The following is a 12,412-nucleotide window of genomic DNA, read 5'->3' as shown; positions in this document are numbered from 1 at the left end:
TAAAAGATCATCAATCTATATGGACACAAAAAAACACGACTCATCCCGCAATAAACAAGCTCTCATACGGCTACATAGACAGAAAAATAATGGAATGGAACTTAAAGGGTAATTGAACTTTTGAAAAAACTTTTGACATGTCAGAGGTTTTGCTCAGTGGAGGTCCGAGCACTGAGACCCCCACCGATTGCTAAAATGAAGCCGCATAAGCACTCGGGTGAGCGCTGCGCCACTTAGTTTCTGATCGGCTTTCCTCGGAAGTGAAGTACGGACTCTTAAACTTTCTGTTGAGTCCGTACACCGCTCTGAGAAAAGCCAATCAGGAACTAAGTGCCAGAGCGCTCACCCAAGCACTTCTGCCTCAGTTTTAGTGATCATGGCGGTCTCCGTGCTCGAACCGCAACCGATCAAAACAGGAAGAAAGATCACATCCTGTTACTGTCATCTCTCCTCTACCCCAGGGTAGACGGTGTTGGGCATCTCAGGCTCTGCTTGGGTCAGGCTTTTAGCCTCAGACATGACTTTTTTTATGCATTTTCTACACAACGTTACACTTTGATGCAAAGTAGCATGAAGGCGCTTATGAGTGTAAAGTGCTGGGTGGCATTTTTACAACGTGTGAGGTGTCTACTTCCATAAAATATGGGGGTATAATGTGATTTTTGTTTAGTTTATAATGCTGGTTATATTTCCATGTGTGAAACTTGTCACAGTAGCCAAAGGGTTAAAGGACACTCTTTTCCGTGCACAGAGTAAGGTGACGGTCAGCGGATGCTGTGCTTTCAGAGTGGCATTTGTTGCTCTGGAGATCAAACACAAACAGTCATTGACTGGGCCAGCGGGGCGTGATTGTATTGCAGGGACAGGACGGTAGAATGAGAAGTGAGATCTGATGTGATGATTTCACTATAACGTGTCAGCAGTCGTATACACCGATCACCCTACATGGAGTATATAGGGACATGGATGGGATTCGGTGTGTGTCCTGATCTTTCATGCAGCCATTTTCAGCAATGGGGTTGGTATTTTTTATGTTTATGTTTCTTCCAGACATAGCGAGGCGCCTGTTTCCGCGGGGTGCAGTCCTCCGGCCCGCCAGTCGGTCTCCAGCGCAGCCACTTTCCTCCTGCCTCCCACTTCTAATCAGCCAGAATTCACCAATCCTAATGGAGTCCAAAATACTCAGCCTGTCACCAGCTCCGAAGCCGTCAGACAACTTTTTCAAGATGAAATGTTCAGACTCCTTCAGGTACAGTGATAAAGTTCCTGCATGTGGCAGCCAAAATCAGATCTAGCTCCACAGCAATGACCCCCATCCTGTCATTCTTCTCCCTCCCTAGATAGGACTTATTGGAACTGAGCTGGTTCTCGGCTTTCATAACTTAAAGGGGTATTCTGCTCACAAGAAATTATCACCTATCCATGGGATAGGTGATAACTGTTAGATCGGTGGGGGTCCGACTGCTGGGTGTTCCCTATGGATTGTCAAAACAGATGTACCTCGTCCCAGCCGAAAACCTGCTGCCAGGAGGCGTTAAATGGAGCAGAGGTCGGGCATGCCGCTTCATTCAAAGTCTATGACGCTGTGAGAAACTGCCCTGCCCAGCAGTTTCTGTTAACTTTATTATGTATATGTTTTGTGTTGTGTGTTTTTTTGTTTTGTTATTCTTTAACACTTTAGCAAATAAAACCACTTTTTTTTTATTGGAAAATAAATGGTTTTATGTTTTTTTTTAATGTGAACACTTTTTTTTTTTAAATAAACTTTATTAAACATTGATTTTTTTTTTTAGTCCCACCGGGAGATTTTACTGGGCGCCAATGGGGAGACAGAGGGATTGGTTGATATTGGCTTATTGATATTGGCATTTAAGGGGTTAAACTGCCGGGATCGGAGGTAACTATGATCCCAGCGGTTGAGGAAGATTTTGGCTATATATTACAGCCGGCACCCGCTACGGATGGCTCGAGCACAGCTCCTGTGCCCACACTATCCAATGGACATAACTGTATTCCCATTTGTGGCAAGGCATCACTAATATGTACATCCAGCTGTGTCAAAATGCGGTTGTCCAGGATCAGAAAAGGGTGTCTGCCTTTTTTCGAAAAAACCCTGGTCGATGGGCTGTATCTGGTATTACAGCTTATCTTACATTAAAGTGAAAGGGAATAAGCTGCAATACCAGACACAGCCCATGGACATGGGTGGCGCTGTTTCTGTAAAAAATGCAGACATTTTTTTTTAATCCTGGACAGGGGCTGTACAGAGAGCACAGATCCGAGAGCTCGTGGACCTCCACAGATGTCATCTGACACGTCCTTCGGCATATTGAGAAAACACATTGAAGGGAAATTTCTTATCCTTTTTCCTTTCCAGCTCCAGCAAATTAACTTCATGAGTCTAATGCAAGTCGTGGGGTCGTCATTCGCGGCTATGCCAGCGCTGCAGCACATCTTAGAGCAAACCTCACAAATAGGAAGGAATCAAGTGGTGACTCCTACGGGTGGACGCCCCACACTGCAGGTCATGAACCCAGCCCCATCAGAACCGACGTCACACACACACCGGGAGGCGGATGTAGTGCAAACCGTTACTGCGGCTGAGGAAATCGCCAAAAATGATGAGAGTAACAAGGAGAATCTGCAGGTATTGTCTTGTCTCCACTGTTTGTTCTTGTTTCCTTTAAATGATGTCACGTATGGAGCTGTATACAAGATATTGCGTATTTTACTGATATACTTGGCTTCAGTGCTCCGTTTCTGTAGTACAAAAAGGACTGTGCAGGAGTAAATGTTTATTATCCTTGAATATTACTATTCAGTTTTATGCAAAAAAAATTTTTGTTCATTTTGATGCAAAATTGCATGAAGGCGCACATAATTGTAAAATGCTGGTTGGCATCATCACAAAAAAAGCTTACAGAATGTAATATACATTATAAACAACCCACAGGTATTGTAGATATTTTCTTCATTGAGTATGTAGGGAGAACTTTTACAGGGGAATAAAGGTATTAGGGAAAGTGGGGAGTAACCCAGCGTTCTCACTCGTTGTATGATTCAGGGGCCAGTCTTCCCATTCCAGGATACCATATATCCATATATTCTTAAGTAAAAGACGAGGATTAAGGGGGATTGGTAGGTAGTCGGTTGTAGGGAATTATTCTAGGATTTTTGGACCTCCTGTTTATAGATGGGGGAGGGTCGCTACATGACATGACATGACTTTGTAAGGCAACTATAGAACGTGGGAGAACGGCAAACACGTATGTACCATCCAGTGTTAAAGTTGTTGCCACTGGACGGGTCCATTAAGGAGGCAGTAGATGGATCTGGAATCTGTAGTGAAAAAATTATCTTCGCATTGTAATGATTGATTCAGAAGTCCAGCATGTTCCCTAGTAAACTATTTCTGCTAACGCTATGCTTGCTGCGCCCAAATAAGTTCCTCCAGCTGCCTAACAACGGGCACTGCCAACAGCAGGTGACACCACTCACGATCCAGTGGAGATCATGCAGTGTCGCTGAGTACAGAACAGAGGGGGGGGTCACCAGCATTACATCCCCCAGCATTACATCCCCCAGCATTACATCCCCCAGCATTACATCCCCCAGCATTACATCCCCCAGCACTGGACCCTGGTTCATGTTGGGGATTGGGGTTGGCTGACTGTTACGTATGCCGTTCAGCTCTTGGATGTTCGTTTCGATCTTCTGGTTGTCCAGCTGACCGTGTTTTGCTCCTCTTTTCTGTACAGAAACTTCCAGAGCTCAGCATTCCTTCCAGACAGGTGGACGGTGCAGGAAAGATCCCAGCGAGGTTGGGATTATTAAGCACCGTTCCTCACCATGGTCTGCCCCTAATAACTCCTCCATCAGGACCACAGAAGATGCCAACTCTCATCCGACCTCCAGTAACCAATATCCAAAATGGGTATCCACTACTTAAACTGCAGCCAGAGCCCCAGTTCCTACCACTGAACATAAGACCTAATAATCGTCCCCCACTGAAGGAAGCATGGGCACCACTGAGCTCCGCCTCGAGGATGACCACCCCTGTACCCGGTCATCTAACCCAGCCTACAAGTCACAACAATGGGGCAGAAAATCCTAACAGAACACCGCTTACCCCAAGATGGGCAGAACCTGTGGGTAGAAGACCTCCAGCACGTCAGTCCAGGTCACAAACAGCAGCTCACATTCACCAGCAGCTCTATAGGGAAAAAGACAAAAATGGAAAACCGCAAATCGGTCTTTTTGGAAATGAACAGAGTAAGGCAGGAATGCCTCTGCTACACCTGCGCTCCGATCCGGTGCTCTATACCCCACCTGTGCAGAATCCCAGCTTTAAAGCTCCAACATTACTACATCTCTCTAAAGACGTATCCGATCCATCCAAGACATTACCACTGGCAAAACTAACGCTAATAAAAACCAACGTACCCCAACAGATACAGGTAAGTGACACAACCGCATGACATCACTCAGCAGTCGGAGCTTCAAATCCTCTGTATAGATATACGTTTCAAAGTTAACATTCTGGCTACCTGCAGCCACCACTAGGGGGAGCTGAGAAGCTTACTGCAGGCTGTTTATACATTGATCTCAATGGTTAGACAGTGCAGTTAGCTACCATGCTCCCCCTAGTGGCAGCCGCATGCAGTCACAATGGTATATGCCATCACTTTGCAAGGGAATGAGGCCATGCTGCGAGGTACCTGCACACGAAACCAACGCTGCAGTCCCTTCTCAGGATTTTTGGGGCACCCAGAAGTCGAACCATCACAAAGTGATAGGATATTAATAACATATGCCATCACTTTGTGTGATGGGAATCATTGAATAGTCGTCTCCCTGACTACAAGTCGTCCTCTTTTGTAAGGTTGGAAATATTTTGTTCAGCTGTTAGTTGCATTTGTGACTAGGAAAGCTGGGTGACAACCAATGTAACCTCCATGACCGCGCCAGTCCTGTCCATGGGCTGGGTATGGTATTGGAGCTCGGGTCCATTCACTTCAATGGAAATAAGTTGCTATACCCGTTACAACCTATGGATAAGAGTGGCGCTATTTCTGAAAAAAAAAAATGGTCTAACCTTTTTTTTCTAATCCCCTTAACAACTTGTCGGAGGAGGAATGCGGATGGTTTTTGGCTTCGTTACAGATCGTCCGTAAAACCTGATTGTTGGGTAGCAAGTTTAGAAGCAGCTTCTATGCTATTTAGATAGACTTTTATCAGATGAATGACTTTTTCAGACTGGTGACCAGAGAAGAGATCCCGGCGTTACTGAAGAAAATCGTCAGATGCTGAAGGCAAACACCCAGCCGTCCAAAGATGTGGCAGAAGCTGGCGAAAGCATCAAAAGGTCCGTATCATAGCAGAATGGCTACCAGGAGGAGTTTCCATACACTTAGTAGGAATAGCACAAGTTTCAATATCGGCTCAGAATAGTTGCAATAGTCTGCAGCGTAGGTCGTCCACTTCACTTCCACGTAGACTCCAAAATATAGGACAAAATATGAGCCATAACTTCTATCAATGTGACCAGGGGCGTAGCTATAGGAGGTACAGAGGTAGCAGTCGCACCCTCTATGGTTTTTGAGGTGCCCAAAGCCCCTCTACCACATAGAAAGACACTAGTATTATAAATGGTAGAAGGGGGGCCTGGTACAGATTTTGCATTGGGGCCCAGGAGCTACAAATTACGCCTCTTAGGATTGACTCAAGCGAGGGGTGAAGGGCATACACATATACCCAAAATGGCAGCGGGCATCAATAATAATGCTCCAATCAACAATAAACATCCCTCCGCTACCAATTAGATTGTGAACCAATCCTTGAAGAACCTTTAGCACTCCAGCTGTTGTAAAACTACAATTCCCAGCATGCCCTGACAGCCTTTGGCTGGAATAATTAAGCCTTGGGCTGTCAATGCATGCTGGGAGTTGTAGTTTCACAGCAGCTGGAGGTTCCTGATTGGTGTGTTATGGATATCCAGTACGCATTACGTGTCCAATACTCTAGGGATCGGCGACCGTGAGTTTTTGACAACTGAGGCAGCAGGTTTATCAGCGAAGAACCTGTTAGGGCTAGTTCACACAACGGTTTTTTTTAATCTCCGTGTTATATACTAGTCTAACACGAGCGCAATACTGTCTGCACACTGCCCCGATAGTAGTAAATGACTTCATTCACATGAACGTTGAGTGCGATGCCGTAAAACAAAGACACATCACCGGCAAATACCTGTTTACTATTCTATTTCCTGGACGCCTTACGGCCGGTTTATTTTCTTACGGCCGTGAAAATCGCTTCTTAAGCTGCCCATACGCTGGAGGTTTTGATTTACACCATTTATATTGACTGTTGGAGCATTTTCGTGACACGTGTGACAGACGGCGGCCGGAGACACATCTGTGGAAGATTGTCCCGCTGCTAAGGCCCCCAGCGATCAGCTGTAATCTGTGAGGAAACCTGGCAGCAAGTGTTTATATTTTCCCTGCAGCGCCACCACAGGGGAAATGAAGCATTACACATTACACTGCCCATTCATATCAATGGACAGCCCATGTAATGCACGGACATGCTGGGTCCTCCAGGAAGAGAGTCTTTGAAGCTTCGGCTTATAAACGAGGATCCTGAAGAGAGACCCCCCTCCCTCCCCACTCAGAACTGGTTACATCGGGGAGGGACCCTTAGGACGTCTACAATGTCTTAGTAACATTATTTTTGGGAAGTGTTAATATTGTTTTTATTTTTCCTTAGAAAAATCCGACGCACTTTGAGGGAAACTAGTGAGAAAAAGGCGTCCGTTACCTTCCGTCTAGAAGACTCCATCATTGCACCTAATAATCTTGATGAGGTCACGGGATCGGAGGTACGCCGCCATGACGCCACTATATGTTTCTCTTACATCGGTCTTCTGGTCATTATTATTTACATTGATTACAGAAGTTTTTGTGTTTCAATCCCTCAACATTTTCAAGATCTCTGCTGACTGGTAGTGAAGGGAAACTTTTTTTTGGTTTCCATCGTTGCAATGGCAAGAATAGTGATGCACGTTGCTCTGAACGAAACCCTGAACAGCAGTGTGAACAGAGCCTTGTACTTGCTGGATTTTTCTTGTGTGTCGGGCCTGTGTTTTCTTTATTCATGTAATGTCCCTTTAAATAACAGAACGCTTTTCCTTCTGACCCTAGATTGTACATCATGACCAGCAGAATCTCAAAGACGGAAATGAATTTGTCATTCCATTTGGTGAGTCCCCCCTCCCCTAATGACCAGTTCCTAATAAAGAGCAGTCACCAGTATATGATTAAGGGGGGACATGATATGTTACGCCTGCCCCCGTTCTGTAGACTAGTTATACTCCGGCATTTACTTTCTCAGTGGGCTCCATGGGTAGTTTTTGCCGAGATTTATTATAGCGAATTCCAAGCGAATGGTGGAAGAATTACTTGTAGCAACCAATCAGAACAGCTGCTCAGAAGTGTAAACAATGGGGGCCCTAATGGATTTACATTGACTTCATTTCAGGCTCCTTTGATTCCATGCTGTCGCAGCAAATCCCGCAGAATTCAATCTCTACTATAGCAGAATTACATTTTATCGCTTCCACAATGAAGAGACCGCCAGATATTCGGGATGCGAGCACCAACACAGATACTGGTAATGCTTAATCCATTGGTGGGGGAGGCGGGCGGGCGCGCACTTGTCCATAGGTGAGATACAGCTTACAGCTCTAATGGACATCTTGGTGGGGAGCAAAGTAAAAAATCTAATTATACGTTTTTTTTCTCATTCTGGGAGAGCCCCCAGCTCTCCCAGAATGAGAAAAAACACGTATAATTAGCTTTTTATCCCCCAGATAACCCATATGGCTGTTAGTTACTACATGGGTCGCCAGACTCCGGAATGGTGAATGTATTGATGACCAGGAATGTGGGGATGTCCAGGATTAGAAAAACCGCTTTCTTCCAAAAACAGCGCCACACCTGTACTTGGGTTGTGTTTGGTATTGCAGTTCAGCTCTATTGAAGTAAATGTGGCTGAGCTACAATTCCACTCACAACCGTTTTTGGAAGAAAGCAGCCATGTTTTATATTCATAGACAACCCCTTTAAAGACTCTGGGTGACCCCCCCCCCCCCTGTCAGAGCAGAAAAGCATTAAGAATGGTTGCTACACAGCTCTACCGTATATGCAGATATAACTACGAAACCACAAAGTAGAACTGTTAACTTAGCACAAGGTAAACTGCAACGATCAGCTGGGATCTCTGGGGAAATCTGTCAGTAAGTGTTCAGTTTCCCTGTAGCGCCACCACAGGAGAAATGAAGCATTATGTAATTCACTGATTCCTTCAGGGTGAAAGACGGTCTTTGTGGCTACTCTGGCTAGTAGATGGGTCTTGAATAGGGGAGGGGTCCCCCTCTATTAACCAAGAATGCCTTAATAGGGCATTGGGATTTCCACAGACACCCCCTTTACCAGCACGTGTGGTTCTGTGATCCATGGCTGGGGGGAGCGGGGGGGGGGGCACTGAATGTGCAGCTTATTGCAGTGAGCTATGGACACACATGGCTAATTCTTATACGTTGCATCCACAGCAATGATATGTAAATAAATGGTGTGTGTCTCCCCTTCCTTAAGCTGTGGCCCCCAACATCGGCACATAGACTGTATTTGGACAGTTTTTTTTTGTATTACAAAGTATCCAGCACTGCCCATAAAAGTTCTGGGTTCACCCAAATTCCAAACTATCCCCTCCCCCTCCTGCCAGGCGGGCGGGCTGCTGAACGCCCGCTATGTCTCCCGACTCCACCATAAGCCTGCACGCTCGGCTCACTCTGACATTTCTTACAGTGGGGGTGGCATGTAGTGAATCTGTAATGATTGGTCACTTTACCTCTGATCTTGCTTCGCTCCTTCCTTTCCATCTTTTGCTGTAGCTTCCAAAAATATTGAAGAGACATGTGCGGAGTTGGAAGAATTTCCTCGTCATCACTTGGCCACCGTTCTTCCTGCTCCAGGTTTGCACGCTGCCGCGCGCTGTCCATCCTAATATTCTGTGCTTCCTGTCGCTCCGGGCTGAGAAATACACTTTGACATGTTATAGGGGTTTTCTTGCTTTATGGAAATTGAGCTCATTCATTATATAATGGAAACTTGTGCAACTTTTTTATATACTTTGAGTCGCAACTCCTAACCATTTTCAAGATCTCTGCTTGCTGTCAGTAAATTGAAACCACCTAGTTTATATAAAGAGGCTGAGAGTGTTGCAATGTATTCAGTCTTGGCAATCCTATATCTGCTAAATACAACAGCAGCACAAATATCTCTGCAGTCATGATCGTTTGCTACAATGTATCAGTGCAGGTAAAATGTATCAGTCTGGATAGTCACTAACCGCAAACAGAAAATGGTGAGGAATAGAAAACGTATATTAGAAAGTTGCTAAACTTTTCGTTATGCAATGATTAAAATGAATGTCCACTCTTTTTTTTTTTTTTTTTTTTTTTTTTTTTTGAATCTAAAGAGGTACAAAAGTCTGTGCGGATTAAATTCATAATTATTATTTAATATCTTTTATTCGGGTGGAAGCTCTGAATCTCCTTCCCAGTGGTAAGATTCTGTCTGCCTGCAGCCACCACTAGGGGGAGCTCACTGTATACAGATTCATACAGCTACCACTAAACTCCACAATAAACCTTTAGGCAGGGAGCTCCCCCTAGAGGTCATCTAATTTCTTACAGAGAAGAACAGTGATTCTTATGGAGTTTCCCACATGCGCACCGCCATGTCTATATGCTGTACTAGGGTGTATGGACCTCAAAGAGGAGGTGCTGAGGATACCCCTCTATGAGCGGCTCCTGCTCAGGTTGACACCATTATAATAGTTTTCCTGGTTTGGACAACCCCTGTTCATCTGACCGGTCCCCCGCCAATGTAATAATGGGGAGCTTGTACTTTCCAGTGCCCGTGCCATCAGCAGCGGGTGTCAGCTGTAATATATAGCTGACACCCTGCTGCGCGGCAGAGATCGGAGATTTAAACCCTTAGATGCCGCATTCAATAGCTGGTCCCAATGGCTTGCCACGTGGCAGGGTAACGCTGGCACGCATGATACATTCCAATACAGGAGTATTACATTGTACAACGGTAACGACCCGCTCTATAAAATTAACACGTTATCTTGTAAGGTGAATGCTATAAAATGAATAAAACTTAATCAAGAAGTCCTATGTACCCCAAAATTGCACAAATAAAAACGACAACTTGTTCCACAGAAAAAAAAAAAAAGTTATGGCTTCCAAAATGCGGAGATGAAAAAAACGGAAACAGAAAAAAAAAAATTTGCTGTTTCCTGAAGGCCCAAAATAGGCCAGACCTTAAGGGGTTAATGGCACATTGGAGCGTGCTTTATTATACAAGTAGAGATTTATATCGTTTGGGTGAGATCTGGATATAAAGTGAATTCTTATCAGATGGGGGAGGGGGGGGGGCTTTACATGAAAGTGACACTAGTACCACTGCATCTGCTCGTCTTCTCGTACACTGGAATTTAACCCTTGATGAATGATCTCGCTGTATTTAGAACGGTCACCTCTCTATGGTTTATATAATAATCCGTCTTTCTTTCCTTGCTTGCTCTAGGATCCAGTGAATCACATAAGACTCTTAAGGACTCCGGGACAAAGCGTGAAGAAGATCCCGGCTCTGTCGTGGCCGCCACTAATTTGTCTCCAGGTTTGTAACAAGAATTAAGTAGAATTTATTATAATGGATAACATCGGCCGGGAATTCTCTGCCAAATGGTGAGTCATGGAGTAGCCTAGGGTCACAATATGGCGGCATTCTGGGGAGTCCCTAACATCATGTCATTGATGGTGATTTCAAGCGGAGGGCGTATATCTTATACAGACACCTGGAAGTCTCATGATGAAGCACCTCTCCATGATCTGAGGTGGGTGAGCATTCGTCGCTGTTCAGCATCTCCTCTTTTTGGTGTCATTGGGGAAACTGCAACCTTGGGGCACAGGCCCTGCCACTAGGAGACTGACAACAAATTGTCTCAGGGCACTTTCCTTATGTTTAAGAATCCTGGCCAATGGCAGAGTGGTTTGTTGCCCCCCCCCCCCCCCACACACACTTCTGGTAGGAGGAGCCACCTTCCTTAGTGTCACCCTCCTAGTAGCAGAGCCTAAACCCCAAGCTTGCTGCCCCCCCCCCCCCCAATGACACATCAAGAACTTATATAATATTTATTGGTGATTTCTTTTTATTTTATTCTGTAATGGAGAAACGCTCTTTAATTCCGCCCAGACTCCACTACGTGTGAAACTTTTTTCAGATTTGAGCTGTATGTATTCATGGTTCTGTATTATTCTCTGTGTACAGAAATACTGACCCCCGACATACAAGAACAGATGCCGCCGGAGTTATTCTTAAATCTTCAATATCCTTATGAACACCAACCAGAAAAGCCACCCAGTCATGTAAGAAATGATATCTACAGATCCTACAGTGTAGTTAAAGGGGCTCTCCACTTTGGACAATCTCTACTTGTTAGAATATAATAAGCTCATCACAAAGTGTCCGCCTGCTGGGACCCCCAGTGATCAGCTGTGATCTGTGAGGAAGTCTGGCAGTAAGTGTTCAATTTCCCTACAGCGCCACCACAGGGGAAATGAAGCATTACAGAGTGTCTATTCATATCAATGTGTTGTAGGTGTAATACAGGACAGGTCCTCCAGAGAGGGAGACGCTCTTTATAATCACTCTCCACTCTAAGAGATGAGGCTCCCGAACAGAGGACCCCCACTATTAACTCATAAATCACTAATAGGGTGTATGACAATGGGTTTTCTAAACTGGAAAACCCCTTCAAAGAAAAATTCTCCAAATGATGAATTCTGCCATCGAGGTATGAGTAGCACGTCAATAACCACCATCTTATTTATTGAGGGGGCGATCCTTGACATGGTCATTTAGGCTGGCAGTGCTTGCCTGGCAGTGGATCTGTAGAATGGAGCCACTGTGGCAGGTAAAAACCAGGGGTGGGGTGCGCACCCACGTCTGGGCAAACTGCACATATCTGTGATGATCCTTTTAGAATTAATTTAGTAATTGCTTAAATAGCAATTCCTGGATATGATGATCTTGAGCAGCGCTTGGCACTGTTGTCGACTGTTGCAGCATCGTGGTCCTGGGTTCGAATCCGACCAAGGGAGTTTGTATGTTCTCCCCGTGTTCTCGTGGGTTTTCTCTTTTGTTCTCCCACACTTCAAAAACATCCTGATTTTGCTTCCTATGAAATTGTCCCAAGTGTGTGAGGAGACATTTGATTGTGGGTGCCATTGGAGAAAGGGACTGATGTGATTGGTGACAATCTCTGGACAGCCCTGCGCCAT

General features: G+C 45.1%; 1 protein-coding gene across 5 annotated transcripts in view; it reads left to right on the top strand.

Moving 5' to 3' along the window:
• Positions 1-12,412, top strand: part of CPLANE1 (ciliogenesis and planar polarity effector complex subunit 1) — a 92,572-nt gene that overhangs the window by 62,823 nt on the left and 17,337 nt on the right. For 4 of the 5 annotated variants that reach the window (XM_075842070.1, XM_075842052.1, XM_075842061.1 and 1 more), the window contains exons 31-40: positions 1,051-1,249; positions 2,378-2,647; positions 3,759-4,457; positions 5,256-5,365; positions 6,766-6,877; positions 7,200-7,257; positions 7,537-7,668; positions 8,951-9,031; positions 10,656-10,748; positions 11,400-11,497. In XM_075842070.1, coding sequence (XP_075698185.1) covers positions 1,051-1,249; positions 2,378-2,647; positions 3,759-4,457; positions 5,256-5,365; positions 6,766-6,877; positions 7,200-7,257; positions 7,537-7,668; positions 8,951-9,031; positions 10,656-10,748; positions 11,400-11,497 — 1,852 coding nt within the window. The remainder of the gene's footprint in view (positions 1-1,050; positions 1,250-2,377; positions 2,648-3,758; positions 4,458-5,255; positions 5,366-6,765; positions 6,878-7,199; positions 7,258-7,536; positions 7,669-8,950; positions 9,032-10,655; positions 10,749-11,399; positions 11,498-12,412) is intronic. The other variant, XM_075842079.1, reaches the window with a different exon arrangement.

This window comes from Rhinoderma darwinii, chromosome 1 (assembly GCF_050947455.1).
Source record: "Rhinoderma darwinii isolate aRhiDar2 chromosome 1, aRhiDar2.hap1, whole genome shotgun sequence".
NCBI lineage: Eukaryota > Metazoa > Chordata > Amphibia > Anura > Rhinodermatidae > Rhinoderma > Rhinoderma darwinii.
The sequence above is the reverse complement of the archived record's forward strand: the minus strand, read 5'-3'. Positions and strand labels throughout refer to the sequence as shown.